General features: G+C 49.3%; 2 protein-coding genes across 5 annotated transcripts in view; one reads left to right on the plus strand and one right to left on the minus strand.

The window, feature by feature from the left end:
• Positions 1 to 14,283, minus strand: part of SIDT2 (SID1 transmembrane family member 2) — a 207,468-nt gene that overhangs the window by 47,608 nt on the left and 145,577 nt on the right. The gene's annotated exons all lie outside the window — the stretch shown is intronic.
• The window catches only part of SIK3 (SIK family kinase 3), a 69,739-nt gene that overhangs the window by 31,014 nt on the left and 24,442 nt on the right, over positions 1 to 14,283 (plus strand). For all 4 annotated transcript variants that reach the window (XM_068172088.1, XM_068172090.1, XM_068172089.1 and 1 more), the window contains exons 2-4: positions 4,781 to 4,897; positions 6,123 to 6,186; positions 11,831 to 11,992. In XM_068172088.1, coding sequence (XP_068028189.1) covers positions 4,781 to 4,897; positions 6,123 to 6,186; positions 11,831 to 11,992 — 343 coding nt within the window. The remainder of the gene's footprint in view (positions 1 to 4,780; positions 4,898 to 6,122; positions 6,187 to 11,830; positions 11,993 to 14,283) is intronic.

The raw sequence follows: 14,283 nt of genomic DNA on the forward strand, positions 1-14,283 counted from the left end.
GGGCTGCGGTGGACAGGGAGGAGGGGGCTCCTTTGCTAACTGCAAATGCAGGAGGAATTCGGGTGGATGAGCCTTCTCCAGGCTTATTCATTTATTCCAGAGACCCTCTGTGGTGACAGCTCTCCGTGTGGCTGCAGTCTGCCCTGTGCCCTCGGGGTGACACCGGAGCCGAGCTGCAGGGACACCTCCATCCATGGCAGAGGACACCCAGGGACTGTTTACTGAGTGTTTTCCAGGAGGAATCTGGAGCAGGAGGACTCCCCAGGACAGTTCTAGGAAATGTCTTGCTCCCAAATAAACATGTTGATTTTCTCAATGCAGTCGGTTTGCCGGTGCCATCTGTTGGCTCCCATTCCATGGAGGAGATCCGTGCTGATTTACAGGAATGCCACTGCCATAATTACACTTTTACAGCGATCACTGATCACACTGAGCACATGGGCTCCTTTTGGAAGAAGTGGGAGTTTCTGATTTTCACTCAGGCCACTGCAGAAACAACTGAACTAAAAAGGAAAAGGTGATTTCTTTATGGAATGGTCACTCATGCAGGAAATTTTATTTATCATTAGATTATAATTAGATCCAAGGAGATGTATGACATGAAGGAGCAGATTTTAGCCCAGGCCAGGGTCTGTGGCTTGTTCCTTTGTTCACAGCACAGGAATAAAAGGAAGCAGTGTCCCATGGCTCCTTTCCACTGAAAACAGACCGTGCTTCCACCTCTTTCTCTCTCAGAGCCTTTCCAAGCAGCTGGAGCAGTGCAGGGCACAGTGGCTGTCTTCTCCCTGCCCATCCGCCTGGGCACCCAGCAGTTCATTTCCCTTCCTCTTGGCAGGGCACTGTGGATTCAAGGAAGTCTGTCTGGATTGTTATCCACACTCAGCTGAGAAACAAGACGTCCATATAAATTTTAACTCCTGCGAGTTGATATTCTCCTCTCTCCTATTCCAAGCCCTGTGCCTTGTTTCAGAGCCCCTCACCTTGGCATATTCACCTCTGCTTGCTGCCAAATTTGAAAATCTGGTATCTCAGAGCAAAATAGGAATTGATGATGTTGTTTATGTTACACTTTGGGAACTGTAGGAGAATCCTGTGATTTTGAGAGCAAGAATTGTCAAGGCTTTGTGTGCTGGGCTGGAGGAAGTGGTCGGTGCTCAGGGCAGAGGGGCAGCCTGGGCTCCTCCCCAGGAGCTCACATCTCTGAGCATCCTGGGGTGACTGAGGCCACCTTGCTGCCTTGGCCTGACATGTGCCATCCGTCCCTCCTGGCTTCCCGTGGGATGCAGAGGGATGTGCTGGCACTAGGGATATCTGGGTGCTCCCTTTTGGCCTTCCAGAGTTTCGGTACCCCTCCTTCCATTTCCCAACTACCCCTTCTGCTTTCATGTGGTTGGAATTTCCACTCCTCCCCGCAAGGCTTTTGCCTAGCGTGCACATACACTGAGCACAGCTTTAGGATCACAGGAATTACAGAGCAGTGTTCAGCTGAGGTGCGCCAGGAGAAGAAAAATCTGGAAAAACAATGAACGAGCCACCTGCAACCTGCAGCTGTCACTTTGAACGCCTTACCTGCTCTCCACCAATTGTTTTTAGCAACTTGTCGTTTCTCCCAAGTAACAATTCCTTCCCCAAATTGCTAGTGCAAGTTTTACTTGGATGCAAGAAGGAATAAATGAACTGTTTACAAGTGGCAGGAACATTTTGTTAATTGGTAGCAGCATGCATGCTCCAGGCTTGGCATTTATCCTCCTGCCTGTAAGCTTCATTAACTTCTGATAAAAGAATAGTTAATTTCTCAGACTCCTTTTTTAGAGTATTTCATTGTTGGAGAATTTAGATCATGGTTTTCTTCCACTTCTACTTGTGCCTGAATTTTTGCTTTACTTAATGATGTTTAGTCTTCCTCTCTATTTTATGTGGTGTTCGATTTTGGGGTTTGGGGTTTATTTTAATTGAAACTGATTATTTTTGCTCAAATAATTATATATATACACACACACATAGATTTGGAGGCAGGGCAGTTATCGCCCTGACAAGGATTCTATCATAAAATATGAAGGTTTGTTTTCATGTGCTTTAGATTTTTCCCTTAAAGATCCTAAAGATCCTTTTGTTTGGTTGTTTTTCTCCAATTTATAGTCTCCAATAAATAAATAAATAATAAAATAAAGGGCTGAATTCATTGTGGCCAGCCCTTGAGCTTTAGATGGAGTCGGTGTGGCTGGTGCAACACAAGGACCTCAGCCAGTCCCTTTTCTGTTGAAATCCCAAATCATCTTTCGAGGGAAAATACTAGCCAGCTAGGACATGCAGGAATGGAGAAACCAACCTGATCTGTTCTGGAAAACCTTTAAACCAGTCCTTCCCTCTGGAAAAGTAGTGATTCTCCAAAAGAACCCAAAGAGCAAAGCTCTGGAACAGACCAAGTGCAGATCCCCTGTAGAGCCTGGGCTGGAAGATCAGCCCCCATCCCTGAAATTCCCTGCGTGTCCCTGCTGCCCAGGGCAGAGGGGATTTCCTACTTCCACCCTCGCAGGGTCCTGAGGAAGCTCTGCATTTCCTGAAACTGGAGCACGAGGTGGTTTCCCCAGGATTTTTCAGGAGATTTTTGCCTTTCATGTTGCATCAGTTGCTGGAGGCATTTGTATGGAATGAAAACATTTGGAAGAAACCCCCTTCAGGTCTCTGCTCCGTGTAACTGCTGAGGGTGGGTTTGGGTTTGGGGCTGCTTGGCTGAGCTCGGGATGGGGTCCTTCTCAAGAAGAACATCTCCTGAGCTCTGTTGGTCTGGCTTTGCTCCCCATCCAGGTATTGTGTGTCTTGTGGGTGTGGAGTTTCGCTCACCGCGTGTAAATCCCGCAGCGTCACAAGGAGACAGGGGAGCTGGCAGCCTGGTCCTCCCTGCCCCGGGTTATCAGGGAAAACCAGAGGAATTCAGTTCTGTTGTGTCTGGCCCTACTGACCAAGTTGGGTGCAATCAGATGCTCTGCATACCTTGAACTTGGCTGAGAGTGTCAGCTCGAGCCATATAATTAAGCTGGGAAATGAGAGTTCCTTAGAGCAAATATAGAGCTGAGAATGAGTAAGGAGCTTAGGAATACTCCAGATCTGTGGATTTTCATTTACGTCTCTGGGCCTGAAAATGACTCATGTCTCTGGGTAGACATCTTGGCTTTGCTCTCGGAGGAAGCGTCTCTTAGCTTTTATGTGTATTTATGCTCAAGCTTTACAAAAGCCTCTTCTTGCAAGAAAACCTTGGGTGAAAAGCATGTGGAGAGTGCATCCCAATCCCCCTCTGGCTCTCTCAACTTTCCCAGCCCGCTCCTGAGCGCTGTGCTTGGATCCCTGCGGCGCGGATCCCGCGCTGGGCTGGTCCCGGGGCTCTGCACCCCGTTAATCACAGCCCCGGTGCCTGGCAGCCCCTGCTGCCGTTTCACCTCATGCCTCGGCTCCAGCCCCGCTCCTGCCAGCAGCTCCCAGCACCGAGTGCCAGACCTGGCTGCCGTTCAGCTCCCGCTCCTGCTGTAGGAAGCATGCTCAGTGACTTGGAAGGCTGGAAGCGTTCCTGCGCTCTGAATTAAAGGTTTCAAATGAAAGAAACAGCTTATTGTACTTGGGTGCCTTTTCGGGACTCTGCTGGGTTCTGCTCACATGCAGGGCGGTTATTGCTCTGGCAGGGATTTGATCATAAAATATGGGGCTTAATTTTCATGTGCTTCAGATTGTTCCCTTAAAGAACGATTCCCTTAAAGGTTCTGAAGCTGCTTTTGTTTGGTTGTGTGTGTGTGCCTGTGAGAGCATCCCTTAGCCCTGCCCTTGGGGCTGGCACTAGGAGAGGGACATGTGTTTAGGTCGTGTGCCCCTGTGGGTTTGTGCCCGTGGTCCTGGTACATTGCTGTGCACAGAGCACTTGTCCTTGTCTCCACTGAGCCCTGGGGTCTGGGACAAGCCAAGCATTTCTGTGTCAGATCTTTCTGGCTGTGCATCCTCAGCGGTTTTCGTGGCAGTGCTGCTTTGCATGCCCTTCCCCAGGCCTTTGCATGATCCTGCAGCCTTCTTGGGCAGGACTTGTGTAAATTAGGCTCTCCAGTAAAGCAACCAGGAGATTTGTAGAAGCGGTTCTTTTCCCAGGGAGAGCCCTCTCCGAGTGAGAAAACTTGCTGTGGGGTGGTAACTCATCCCACAAATCCTGAGACTGGAGCTGCTCACTCGCAGGGGTGTTTCGTGGTGGGGAGGAAGACACTAAAGGCTCAAATTTGATTTAGAAGCAGCAGGGCAGATGTTCCTCTGCCAGGCAGAGCAGCTTTTCCTCTCAGCTGTTTTCTCCATCAAGATTTCGCTCTGCCTTTTCTCTCCTGTTCATCCTGGCATTCCGGAAAAGATTCCCGTCCTTGCTGTCTGTGTGTGGATGAAAGAGGGTGCCCAGTGGACTTGAGGACAGGTGATTCTTAGTACAGAAGTGTCTCCACATTTGGAGTCTGGTGGCTCTACAGTCCATGCCCAAAGGAGCTAGGGGCTGCCAGCACCAGGGAGGTGGAGGGAAAATCTTGGAGGCTGGAGAGCAGCTGACTGGAAGCACTTAGACTTGTTTAAACTCCATTAGTATAGCATTACAGAGCACTTCTGGTTTAAAACAGATAAATAAACACCTCAATTGTTAGAAGCCTGACACTGCCCCCCATTCCCATCCCTGCTGGGGTTTATCAGCCCTGGTGCAGGGAGCTGCTGTGTGGATAATGCAGCTGGGTCAGTAACTCCTCTTCTGTTTCCCCTCTGCCAGGTTGCCATAAAGATCATTGATAAGACTCAGCTGGATGAAGAGAACCTGAAGAAGATATTTAGAGAAGTTCAGATCATGAAGATGCTTTGCCACCCACATATCATCAGGTTGTACCAGGTAGGAGCATTCTGCCATGGAGTTCCCGTCCCTTGACTCCACACTGTGCACTAGCACTTCTCCAGAGCTATCCCTCCATTCCTTCTACATGGATCTGGGAAAGCCCTTTATGTTTTCAAGGTCTCAAAGTGCTTTGATTGGAGGGGCAGGGGGAAAGTGTAGCTAATCCTTCTCTTTTCTGGGACATCATGCTTCCGCTGTGGGCTGGCCTCCTGCCACTCGTTTATGGCCATTGTGTGCTTCTCAGTTTCCCAGTTGAAACCGGATGCAGGTTCCCCTTCTCACTTTAAGGGAGGGAGTAAATCTCACCCGGGAGCAGGACTGAGCTCTCCTCTCCCTGCCCAGCTCCCTGTGGCCCCCAGGCCCTCAGCCCTTTCCTGGAAGGGGATCAATACTGGCAGCAGACCTGCTTTTGAATATTGTTTACAGACTTTTTTTCCAGCTTGTTTGACGTTTTTTTGTCTGCAAACAAAACCCTCAGAGGCAGAAGCCACGTGGTCTGCCCTTTACACAGGTAGCTGGTTGTGCCTCTCTGTGAGGAGGGTGCAGCAGAGTGATGGGAGCAGAGGAATAAAGGACTCTGATTCTCATCTGTTCTTGAGAGATATGAACTTTTATTTGGACTCCAAAGAGTTAAAACTGAGAAGAAGTGACAGAGGTTAATGTTTAGCTCCTTTGGCCAAACCGTGTGTGATGAGATGCTTACGGGGACTGTGGCACTTTCAAGGTACCCAGGGAGTGCTTCTTTGCAAACTTACTCCTTAAATCTTTTTTTTTTTTTTTTGAGCCAAAAAACCTTTTTAAACCTGTTCCATTCCATCTAGAGCTTTTGATGTGATACTGGAGAGGTGACACTTGGGGCTTGGCTTTGTTTAGGGTGGGAGAAGAGCAGGGTAGCAGCCCTGAGAAGTCTCCCAGGCTGCTGGAACACGACAAGACCTGGGAGCAAATGCTAACAGGAGGGGAAACAGGCCAGGAGGAGGAAAGTGCAGGTGAATTGTAATGTGCAGTTACAGATTTAGTGCTTGAAAGTCGCTGTTTCATCCTTACTGTCCCCAGCTCCTGTCCATCCCTGCACATGGCTCTGGGAAGCACGGGAAGGTTATAGTTTGGATTTGATGAAAGCAGTTCTGTGTGTTACAGAAGGAATATAGGTGGTTTTAGAGCTATTTCTCGTTGCACTCAGCAGTCTCCTTATGTGTCACTTCTCTGTCCTTGTGTGCAGGTTATGGAGACGGAGCGGATGATATATCTGGTGACAGAGTATGCCAGTGGAGGGGAAATATTTGGTAAGTACATTTATTGCATTCTTTAATCAGATAATGCACTTGGTCAACTACAGTAAACTGAAAATAGCCACCACACTCTCTTGTTTCAGCTGAGAGGTGCCCTTCAGCCTGCAAACTTTCCATTGACAAGAGGAGTAAAGGAATAAATGAGACCAACTCGATGGAAAAATAGCCCCCATAACCTCTGTTTCTTCTTTGGGTTTCATTGACAGGTGGTGCTGCTCCTCTTTCGTGCTCACTTTGGGATTAAAGATGCTGGAAATAGTCATGCAGTTGGATTTTAGTGTTGCTGAGTGCTTTGCTTCCCAGCAAGTTATATGAACCTTGTTGATGATAGTGGAACTCTTGGGATGTGTCAGTAGCTTTCAAAGAAACAGGCAGTCCTGCAGTTCTGGAGGGTTTTGTGCTCAAAACCATGTCTTGTCTTTTCTTTTTGATATCTGATGTTATCTTAGCAAGCACTGGTTACATTCCTTCCAAGCACCATTGTCCCAGAGAGTTTTGGCTGAGTTTTCTTGACCACAGGAGCTGTTCTTGAAAGGGAAAAAAGTATCTGTGCAGCATGTGCAGCACAACTGAAAGAACTGTGGGCTGATTTATTCATTTGTCTGGTGAACAATAGCAGAACTTAAAGAAACAGGAATTTACTTATACACTGGGATTTTGTGCTGAGTGACAGAGCTGGGATTTTGCAACATTGGTCTGTACTGGCTTTACCAATATGAGCCTCCAAAAAGGAGGAAAATCCTGTGTGCTTGAATTAGCTTCAGCTAAGGAAGTGAGGACAGTCGCACATGGCCTGTCAGCTCCTGGGAACACTCCCCCTGTCCTCGTCAGTCATTGCAGAAGATTCACTTTTGATTTTACTTCTCATTTCTCTGGAGGAGAAGCTGAGTTGTAGTAAAAGACGAAGCTTTTAGTGAAGCAAGAGAAGCCTCAAATTAGGGAAAATAAAAGCTGAAAAGTGCTGGTTTCCAGCCACTACAAACTGCCACCAGTTCCTCAGTACCTCTGTAGATGGTTGCCATGGCTTCTTGTCAATATTGTCCGTGTCCTGTGGGTTTCTCCCTGAGAAGGTGACAGCCGAAGGGGAAGCAAGTGACAGCTGATGTTTGGGAAGTGTGGATTGCCTGGTGAAAAACTGACTTGCTGAGCCTTCCAGTTGTTTATTCAAATGTGAATCATGGTGCTGGACACACTCAGCAGTTCCAAAGGCTTGTGAAATTCGCCTTCCCATGCACAGCAAAATCACCTGCACGTGTCCTGGAGTTGGCTTGGGTGTGTATCACCACAGAAAAGTATAAATCTCTTTTTACTTTTTCTCCCTCTTCTGTTGAATTTGGCAGGGACGGGCTCATCTTTTTTTAAATCCAGAGCTATGTGCAAGCTCACATACAAACTTGGAATGAATTCTGTGGTTACAAAAATAGCCTTCTGCGTGAGTCGAAGTGAAAACCTAATTGCTTTCTGAAAGATTTTCTGCTGTAGTAAATTCAGCTCATTAGCATGGCTAATTTCCATGTTGCTGCCCAGCATTTTATCCTCACTGATAGCTGGGGGCAGCCAGCTCTGCAGTAGTGTGAGGCTTCTGCAGACCCAAGCCAGGAGGTCGTGCCTCCCTACCCAGTTTTGAGGATTTTTGGGCACTGCCCTCGGTGCGAGAGCAGAGAGGGGAAAACTCAAGTCTCAGCTTTTTGTATTCAGAGTTTCCTGAGGAGCCATGAAGACTTTGTTGTAACAGCGGAAGCAATTTGCAGGGAGGAAACAGGAGCCCATTCTGGGGAGGTTTCCTTGCAGTCCTTGCATCTCCAGCGCTGAAGGGTCTCCCGTCCTTGTGTGGTGGAGACAAAGTCGATGGCAGCGTGGGCAGCCAGGCTCTCCTCTTGGGCAGAACCTCACCTGCACGGTGCCTCCTCTCAGTGCCTGTCCCTCCTGGGGCAGCTGGGCTTGTTGGGAATGGCTGGATGTGCTGCAGGGATGGTGTGTGAGGTGTGTGTGGGCAGTGCAGCCACTGTCGCCGTGCCTCTTACTGGGCACTGGGGGTTCTCTGGGAAATGGGCCCGTGCTGAGTCTCTTCAATCTTTTCTTTTGGTCATGTCTTAACACCTGCATGACACAGGCTTTAAAATGTAGTGCTGGAGGGTAAGGGGGGGCTGACAGCTGTGGTTTTCTGGATTCCAGAAGCCACGGGGCATTTGAGTGCAGCCCCATAGAACCAGAGTTGCAGCATTGTGCCGTTGTGAACTGCAGGTCTTTGTAAGGAACACAGATTGCTTCTCTGATGCTTTCAGAACTTCCCAAGGCTTAAACAGTACCGAAGAGCTGTCAGTGTTTCCCAGGCAGTGCTAGAGGTCAGAGCTTTCAGCTGCAAGAGCGATGGTTTCTCTAAATGGCCACGGTCAGTCCGGGCTGGCCGCGTGTCTGGCCGGCCCCTGCCCGTGTGAGCTCCGCAGGGATCCGGGTCGGCACCTGGGAGGGCTGCACCACCTGTTTATCCAGAGTTCCAGTAAAAGGGCTGAGCGCTCCTCCGGCGGCCAGGCTGTGCCGTAAGAGTCTTTGATTCATCTCTTACTGGAAATGGTTTGATAATTCACTTTGTTTGCGTAGCGGCGCGCAGGGACCAGGGACGGGCCTTGGGTTTGCTGTGGGCTTGAGCAGCCAAATGTAAATTGTTATTTTTGTCCCTCTCCGTGTTTTGTGTGTGGTTGGGTCACTGGTTTGACATTATGAAGAAATGAATGTCTCCTTTTAAACATAGGGTGGTCTCTATTCCAGGTCCCTCGAGTGTCCTTTTTTGAGGTCAGATGGAATATAGTCTAAAAATCTGGTTTGCTTTCCACTGTTTACTATGAAAACTGTAAATAATCTCCAGTCCTCACTGACGGAATATGAGTTCTTGGTTGATTATCAAAAAAAATCACAGGAAATTTAGAAAATTATCATCTGGTTGATGTGGTTACCACGTCTGCCCCGTCTCCCCACCGCCCGCCCGCTTGTCCTGAGCACTGTGAGCCTGAGCTGGGCAGACACATTAAACAACGTTGTGGGGCCTGTCTCTAGAAGGTCAGACTGCTTCTGACATCACAAGGTCGCCAAATTCACTGGAAATGTGACTTAATCCCCCACACAGAGGAGATGTGAAGCTTCATCAGCGTTTGTTTTCCAGACAGAAAGCAGCTTAAAAGCACGAGGCGTCTGTCCAGAGGCGGGGAGTGGAAACTTGTGTGTCAGTGCTCTCTGAACCAAAGGTGATTTTTCCCCAGTGTAGGATTGGATTGTTTTTTTAACTCGGAGAGCAGCGTCAGGTGCTTCATGTAAGTACGGGCAGCAGTGACTGATGTCTGTAGGGGTTGTGCAATGAAATGATGCATTCCTTCCCCTCCGGAAGACACCCAGAGGAGCATCACTGTGCACGAGCAGCGCGGTGACACCGGCACAGCCCAGCCAGGCCCTGGGTGCTCTGGCACGCTCAGAACAGGGTGCTGGCTCCCAGCTCAGCACTCAGGTCAGCCCTGTAACCTCCACTGCACGGGAGGTTTGTGCAGACTAAGCTCTCAATGGTTAATTTTGGCATGCAGTTGCCCTTGGTGGTATGTGAAGTATTCTGTAGCCTCATTGTTTGTGTCCTTCCTCTGGAGCTGGTGCAGAAATGTCAGTGGGCTCGGAGCGCGGTGCCTACGTGCAGAGCCTGGGCCTCCGTTCCCAGTTCTTCATCAAAAGTGAAATTTCACGCCTAACCTAAAAAGGGCGTTTTGCAGCCTAAGCAGGGCTGGCTGGGCAGAGGGGCAGCAGAGTTTTCTGGGTGAGGGGCATGGGGCAGAGGGTGCCCCAAGTGCCAGCACTGAATGCGAGTGTCACCAGCTGTGCCGGGACTGGTGATCTTGGTTTGGGCAGAAATACACTTAGGAAAGCCTTGCAGAAAGACACCTGCTGCAGTAGCTGGGTTTGCTTTCTTGCCTGCAGGAGAATTGCTAAAATATTTCGGAAATTGTTGAGAGAGTGGAGCCTTGTGCTTTGTTTCAAGGACACTTGCTGTATGGACAGGCTGGCTCCCAAATCCCGGCGGAGCAGAAGGTGTGAATGACCTTGTTTAGGAGCTGAGCTATTACCTGTTGATCAGTGGCTTAAATTGGAGCAGCCCTTGCTGTGCTCTGCTGTCAGTCTCCTTAGAGTAACAGATTTATGACCATGCAAATGCCTTAATGAAATACGATGGGGCAATTTGAGAGGGTGACTTTGCTTTGCCCAGCGAGCGAGCTGAGGGTCAGATTTGGCTTGGTGATGGTTTTCCTTCTCCAGCCCTGGTCCAGATTTGCTTACAGAATAAGTTTATCCGATGAACAAGAGTTAATTGACAAGTTCTTTGGAAAACACCTCGAGTCTGTTGCACAACATGAGTGGGCAAAGGCAGAAGTAGGTTGCTGTGCAGTCAGAGCAGCACAACTGCTTTGATGGATCTTGGTAATTAGTATTTACTGTGAGTCAATTATGTCACGGGTATTTTAATGAATGGGTGACTGGGGGAAAACACAACCACCTGATGAGAAACCTGAACAAGTGATTTATTGTTATTATTTTCAAGAACAGATATCTTTATTGAGCCCCCAGTTTAATGGAGTTTAGGGAGGGATGTGAATCATTCCAGCCTAATTTTGGCCAGAGATGTTTTGAGGCCAACTTGATGGCCCGACCAAGGAGTTACAACCTCCTGAAGTAAGGCTTCCTTTCTCTGCCTTTCCTGCTGCCTGTCTCCTGTCTCCATCCCTACTCGTGGGACAGTGACAAGTGGCTTCTGTGAGGCTGGTGCTTCCAGGTTTTAAGTGGATTGAACTTCAGCTGGGTCACCGCTGTGTGCCTGCCTTTGTGATCTCTTGGAGAGGCTTTTCCTGTCCGTGTGTGCAGTGCTGGCTTCCAAGGAAAGCCCAGCTGGCAACAAACACTACCTTTGAGTGAGAGTACAGGCTTTCAGCAAAATATTTGGGAGTGCTCAGATTTCCGTAGTGGAGGCCAGCTCCATTTTTGTAATGAAATGCTTTCTTGGATTTCACAAGGATGTTGGTGCATCGATGCAGAGAGCGGGAGGATGTTAAATCCCTCCTGCACTGGTGGTAGCTGTGCTGGCTGGAGAGCTGAGGTGAGCAGCTGCTTGTGGCTGTGGCTACCTGGGAGCTCGCTGGTTCCAGCAGGAGTTGCCTTTGAGGCATGTTAGACCAAAAGACACATTTCCTGTCAAAAACCAGGGGGAAGGAAGGATGCCACGTGGCCAGGAAGCTGCACCTCTCGAGGTGATGTGGTACAAGGCTCGGGGTCTGACTGAGGGCAAAGGCTGGAAAAGCTTCATTTTTATTTTGATGTAGAAGGAGATTTTAAAACCTTTTCCCTTGTGTACAAAACAGTTCTGATTTTCCAGGCATCCCCTCAGCTGTACTCTATCTAAAACTAATTTCAAAGCCTTTCCCCTCAGAGCCAGCCCAGGCGAGGACCGGTTGGCAGCGGTGTGCCCGATCCCTGCCTGTGCCTCTTCCATGTGTGCTGCTGGAGCTGGAAACCGCGCTGTGCCCACATTGCTCCCACCTCCCCAGCTCTCTCCAGGAGCACGAGAAGCCCGTGTGTCCATAACCCTGTGTTCTCCTTCACCTCACAGATCACCTCGTGGCCCACGGGCGCATGGCCGAGAAGGAAGCCCGGAGAAAGTTCAAGCAAATCGTGGCTGCTGTCAACTTCTGTCACTGTCGTAACATAGTCCACAGGGATCTGAAGGCAGAAAATCTCCTCCTGGATGCAAACCTGAACATCAAAATAGCAGGTGAGCTAAGCTGAGCGGTGTGGGAGGAAGGCAGCTGCTTTCAGGAGTTAATAAATGTAGGCACTGGCTGCTTCCAGGTATTCAGGGAGAAGGAAACGCGGTGCAGCTAAAGGAAGCTTTGGATTTCTGTGTGGCCTGCTGCCCAGAGCTGGAACTGCCAGGTTGTAGCCAGGAGATTTATACCTCCCTTCAAGTAGTGCGAAGTAAAAGAAGAAGTTAAAAAAGGCAGGTTTGGCTTCCCGGGCTGCAGACACTGCGGCGTTCACTCCTCTGGCTGGTGGGTGAGACAGTATCACAAAACTGACCTTGTTCTGAGTCCTGCTGCTGGTTCAGGGCTTCTTCAGAGCAGGTCAGGCTAGGTGAGAGGGCAGGAATGGCAGAGCAGGGATGACAAGGTGGATGGTGGAGCAGTGAAGGGGAAACTGCGCTCCTGGAATCGTTCTCGACGTGGTGTGACAGAGGCAGAGTGGCTCAGTGCTTTGGGGCTTTATCCCCTGCAGGGAGAGAAGCTGAAGCAGCTGAGCACACAGGCCCTCACTGCCTGCTCCCAGAGTTTTGCAGGGCAGTGGGATTCTTTTGTCACTAGCTGCCCTTCCAGAGAGCTTCCTCCGTGGGCATTTCTGTCCTGAGCTGGCACAGAGCTGCATGTCTGTGATCCTCTGACCGTGAGACTGAGCCTTGGCTCATCTCTGGGGGGCGCTGGCTAGGCTTGACTTTATTGGGCTTGGTGGGATTATGACCAATTGAACCGACAAGATTTAACACTTAAGAGCTGGGCTCAATCCTCGTGGGTCCTTTCCAACTCAGGATATTCTGTGATTCTGCCCTGGTCTTCTCATTTCATGGGCTTTGGAAGTGGTAGATCTTGTACTCGGCATTTAATCCTCCCAGAGCCTAGAGCACAGCAGAGCACCTTTAGAAAGCACTTGGTTGCTCCCTCTCCCAGCAGACTTCCTGGGTGAGATTGTTGTTTTTTGCAAGGGTTTGTAACTTTTTTTTTTTTTTTTCAAATGCTGAGGGCTACAAAACTTTTCAGTCTGAGCAATTTTACTTCTGGGAGGTGGGAAATAGTACTCTATCTAGGTAGCATCTTGAAGAAAGGAAACAGTCCAGCTCGTTGTTGCTGTTCTCTCGTGTACCATCCAGAGGTGTTAGATTAGAATTCAACTCTCGGTTTGTGGTTAAAATCATCAGTAATTTCTATCGCTTCCCTCACACTCCATCTGTGAGGAGGGAGTAGGGAAGGAGTAGGAAGGAGAGATGGACTTCAGGGACTTCCCTCTGGTGCTTAACAGTGTGAACCATGTCCTCCTTGGCACAGGGACGATAACCTGCCCCTCACTGTTCTGGGAGCAGGAGATAAGTGACAGACGCATCGCTGATGAAGCAGGAGTGCAGCTCCTTGGGGCAGGAGTGGAGGGCTTGTGGAGCTCAGGGAGAGGCTGCTGGGGAGGTCTCGGAGCAGCACTTTCTGGTGGTTCATGCAAAGGCTGCACTAATGGTTTGAGGCCATCTTGTGTTCACGGGAAAAATCCGCTCTGGAGGGGGAGGGTGCCTGGCAAACAGCGAGAAGTTACAAACTAACCCAGGTGGAAACTGGAATTCAGCTGGGTTTGCTGGAGAAAAGTCCCCATGAGCAGGCTGAGAAGCTCTGGAAATTGTGGAAACCTTTTTTTATCTAAGGGAGTTGGAAACTATTTTCCTTCCAAATCTGTGCTCCCAGAATGACTCCAGGAGATAGTCCCCACCCTGGTGGTGGCAGTGTTTGCCTTGGCAGGAAGATGCTGTAGTGCTTTGAAAAATAGCCTGGAAAAACTGATTTATGGTATAGTATTTTCCAAGTTTTCTCCCTATAACTCGTCAGTTACAACTTGACACCAGTTCTTCCATTGTTTCAAGAGAAAAAAAAAAAAAGTGATAGCAACGGATCTGCTTCACACCAGACCTCCCAGGAGAGATGCTACAGAAATGCACACACCAGTTACACTGGTGGAGAACCAGCTGAAGCTTCACTTACTGGGCCAAACCCGTTAACTGTGTCTAACTCAAACTTTGGAGCTTTTCAGACTCTCATCAGTGCAGATTTTCTGGCACTTTCTGCCTGGCATCCATTTGCAGCTTTAAATCCCTTGCCTGGCATTAGGCAGGTCCCAGCTCTCAGCCCGCAGCCCGGGGTGGGCAGTGCTGCTGCTCTCCCTGCTGCTCCGTGTTTGGGTTGCTTTGTGATTGATTGCTGCCTCGCTATTTTTCCGTAAACAGCCAGATCCCAACGCTGTGACCCTCGCTCTCAT

Source organism: Anomalospiza imberbis, chromosome 24 (genome assembly GCF_031753505.1).
Source record: "Anomalospiza imberbis isolate Cuckoo-Finch-1a 21T00152 chromosome 24, ASM3175350v1, whole genome shotgun sequence".
NCBI lineage: Eukaryota > Metazoa > Chordata > Aves > Passeriformes > Viduidae > Anomalospiza > Anomalospiza imberbis.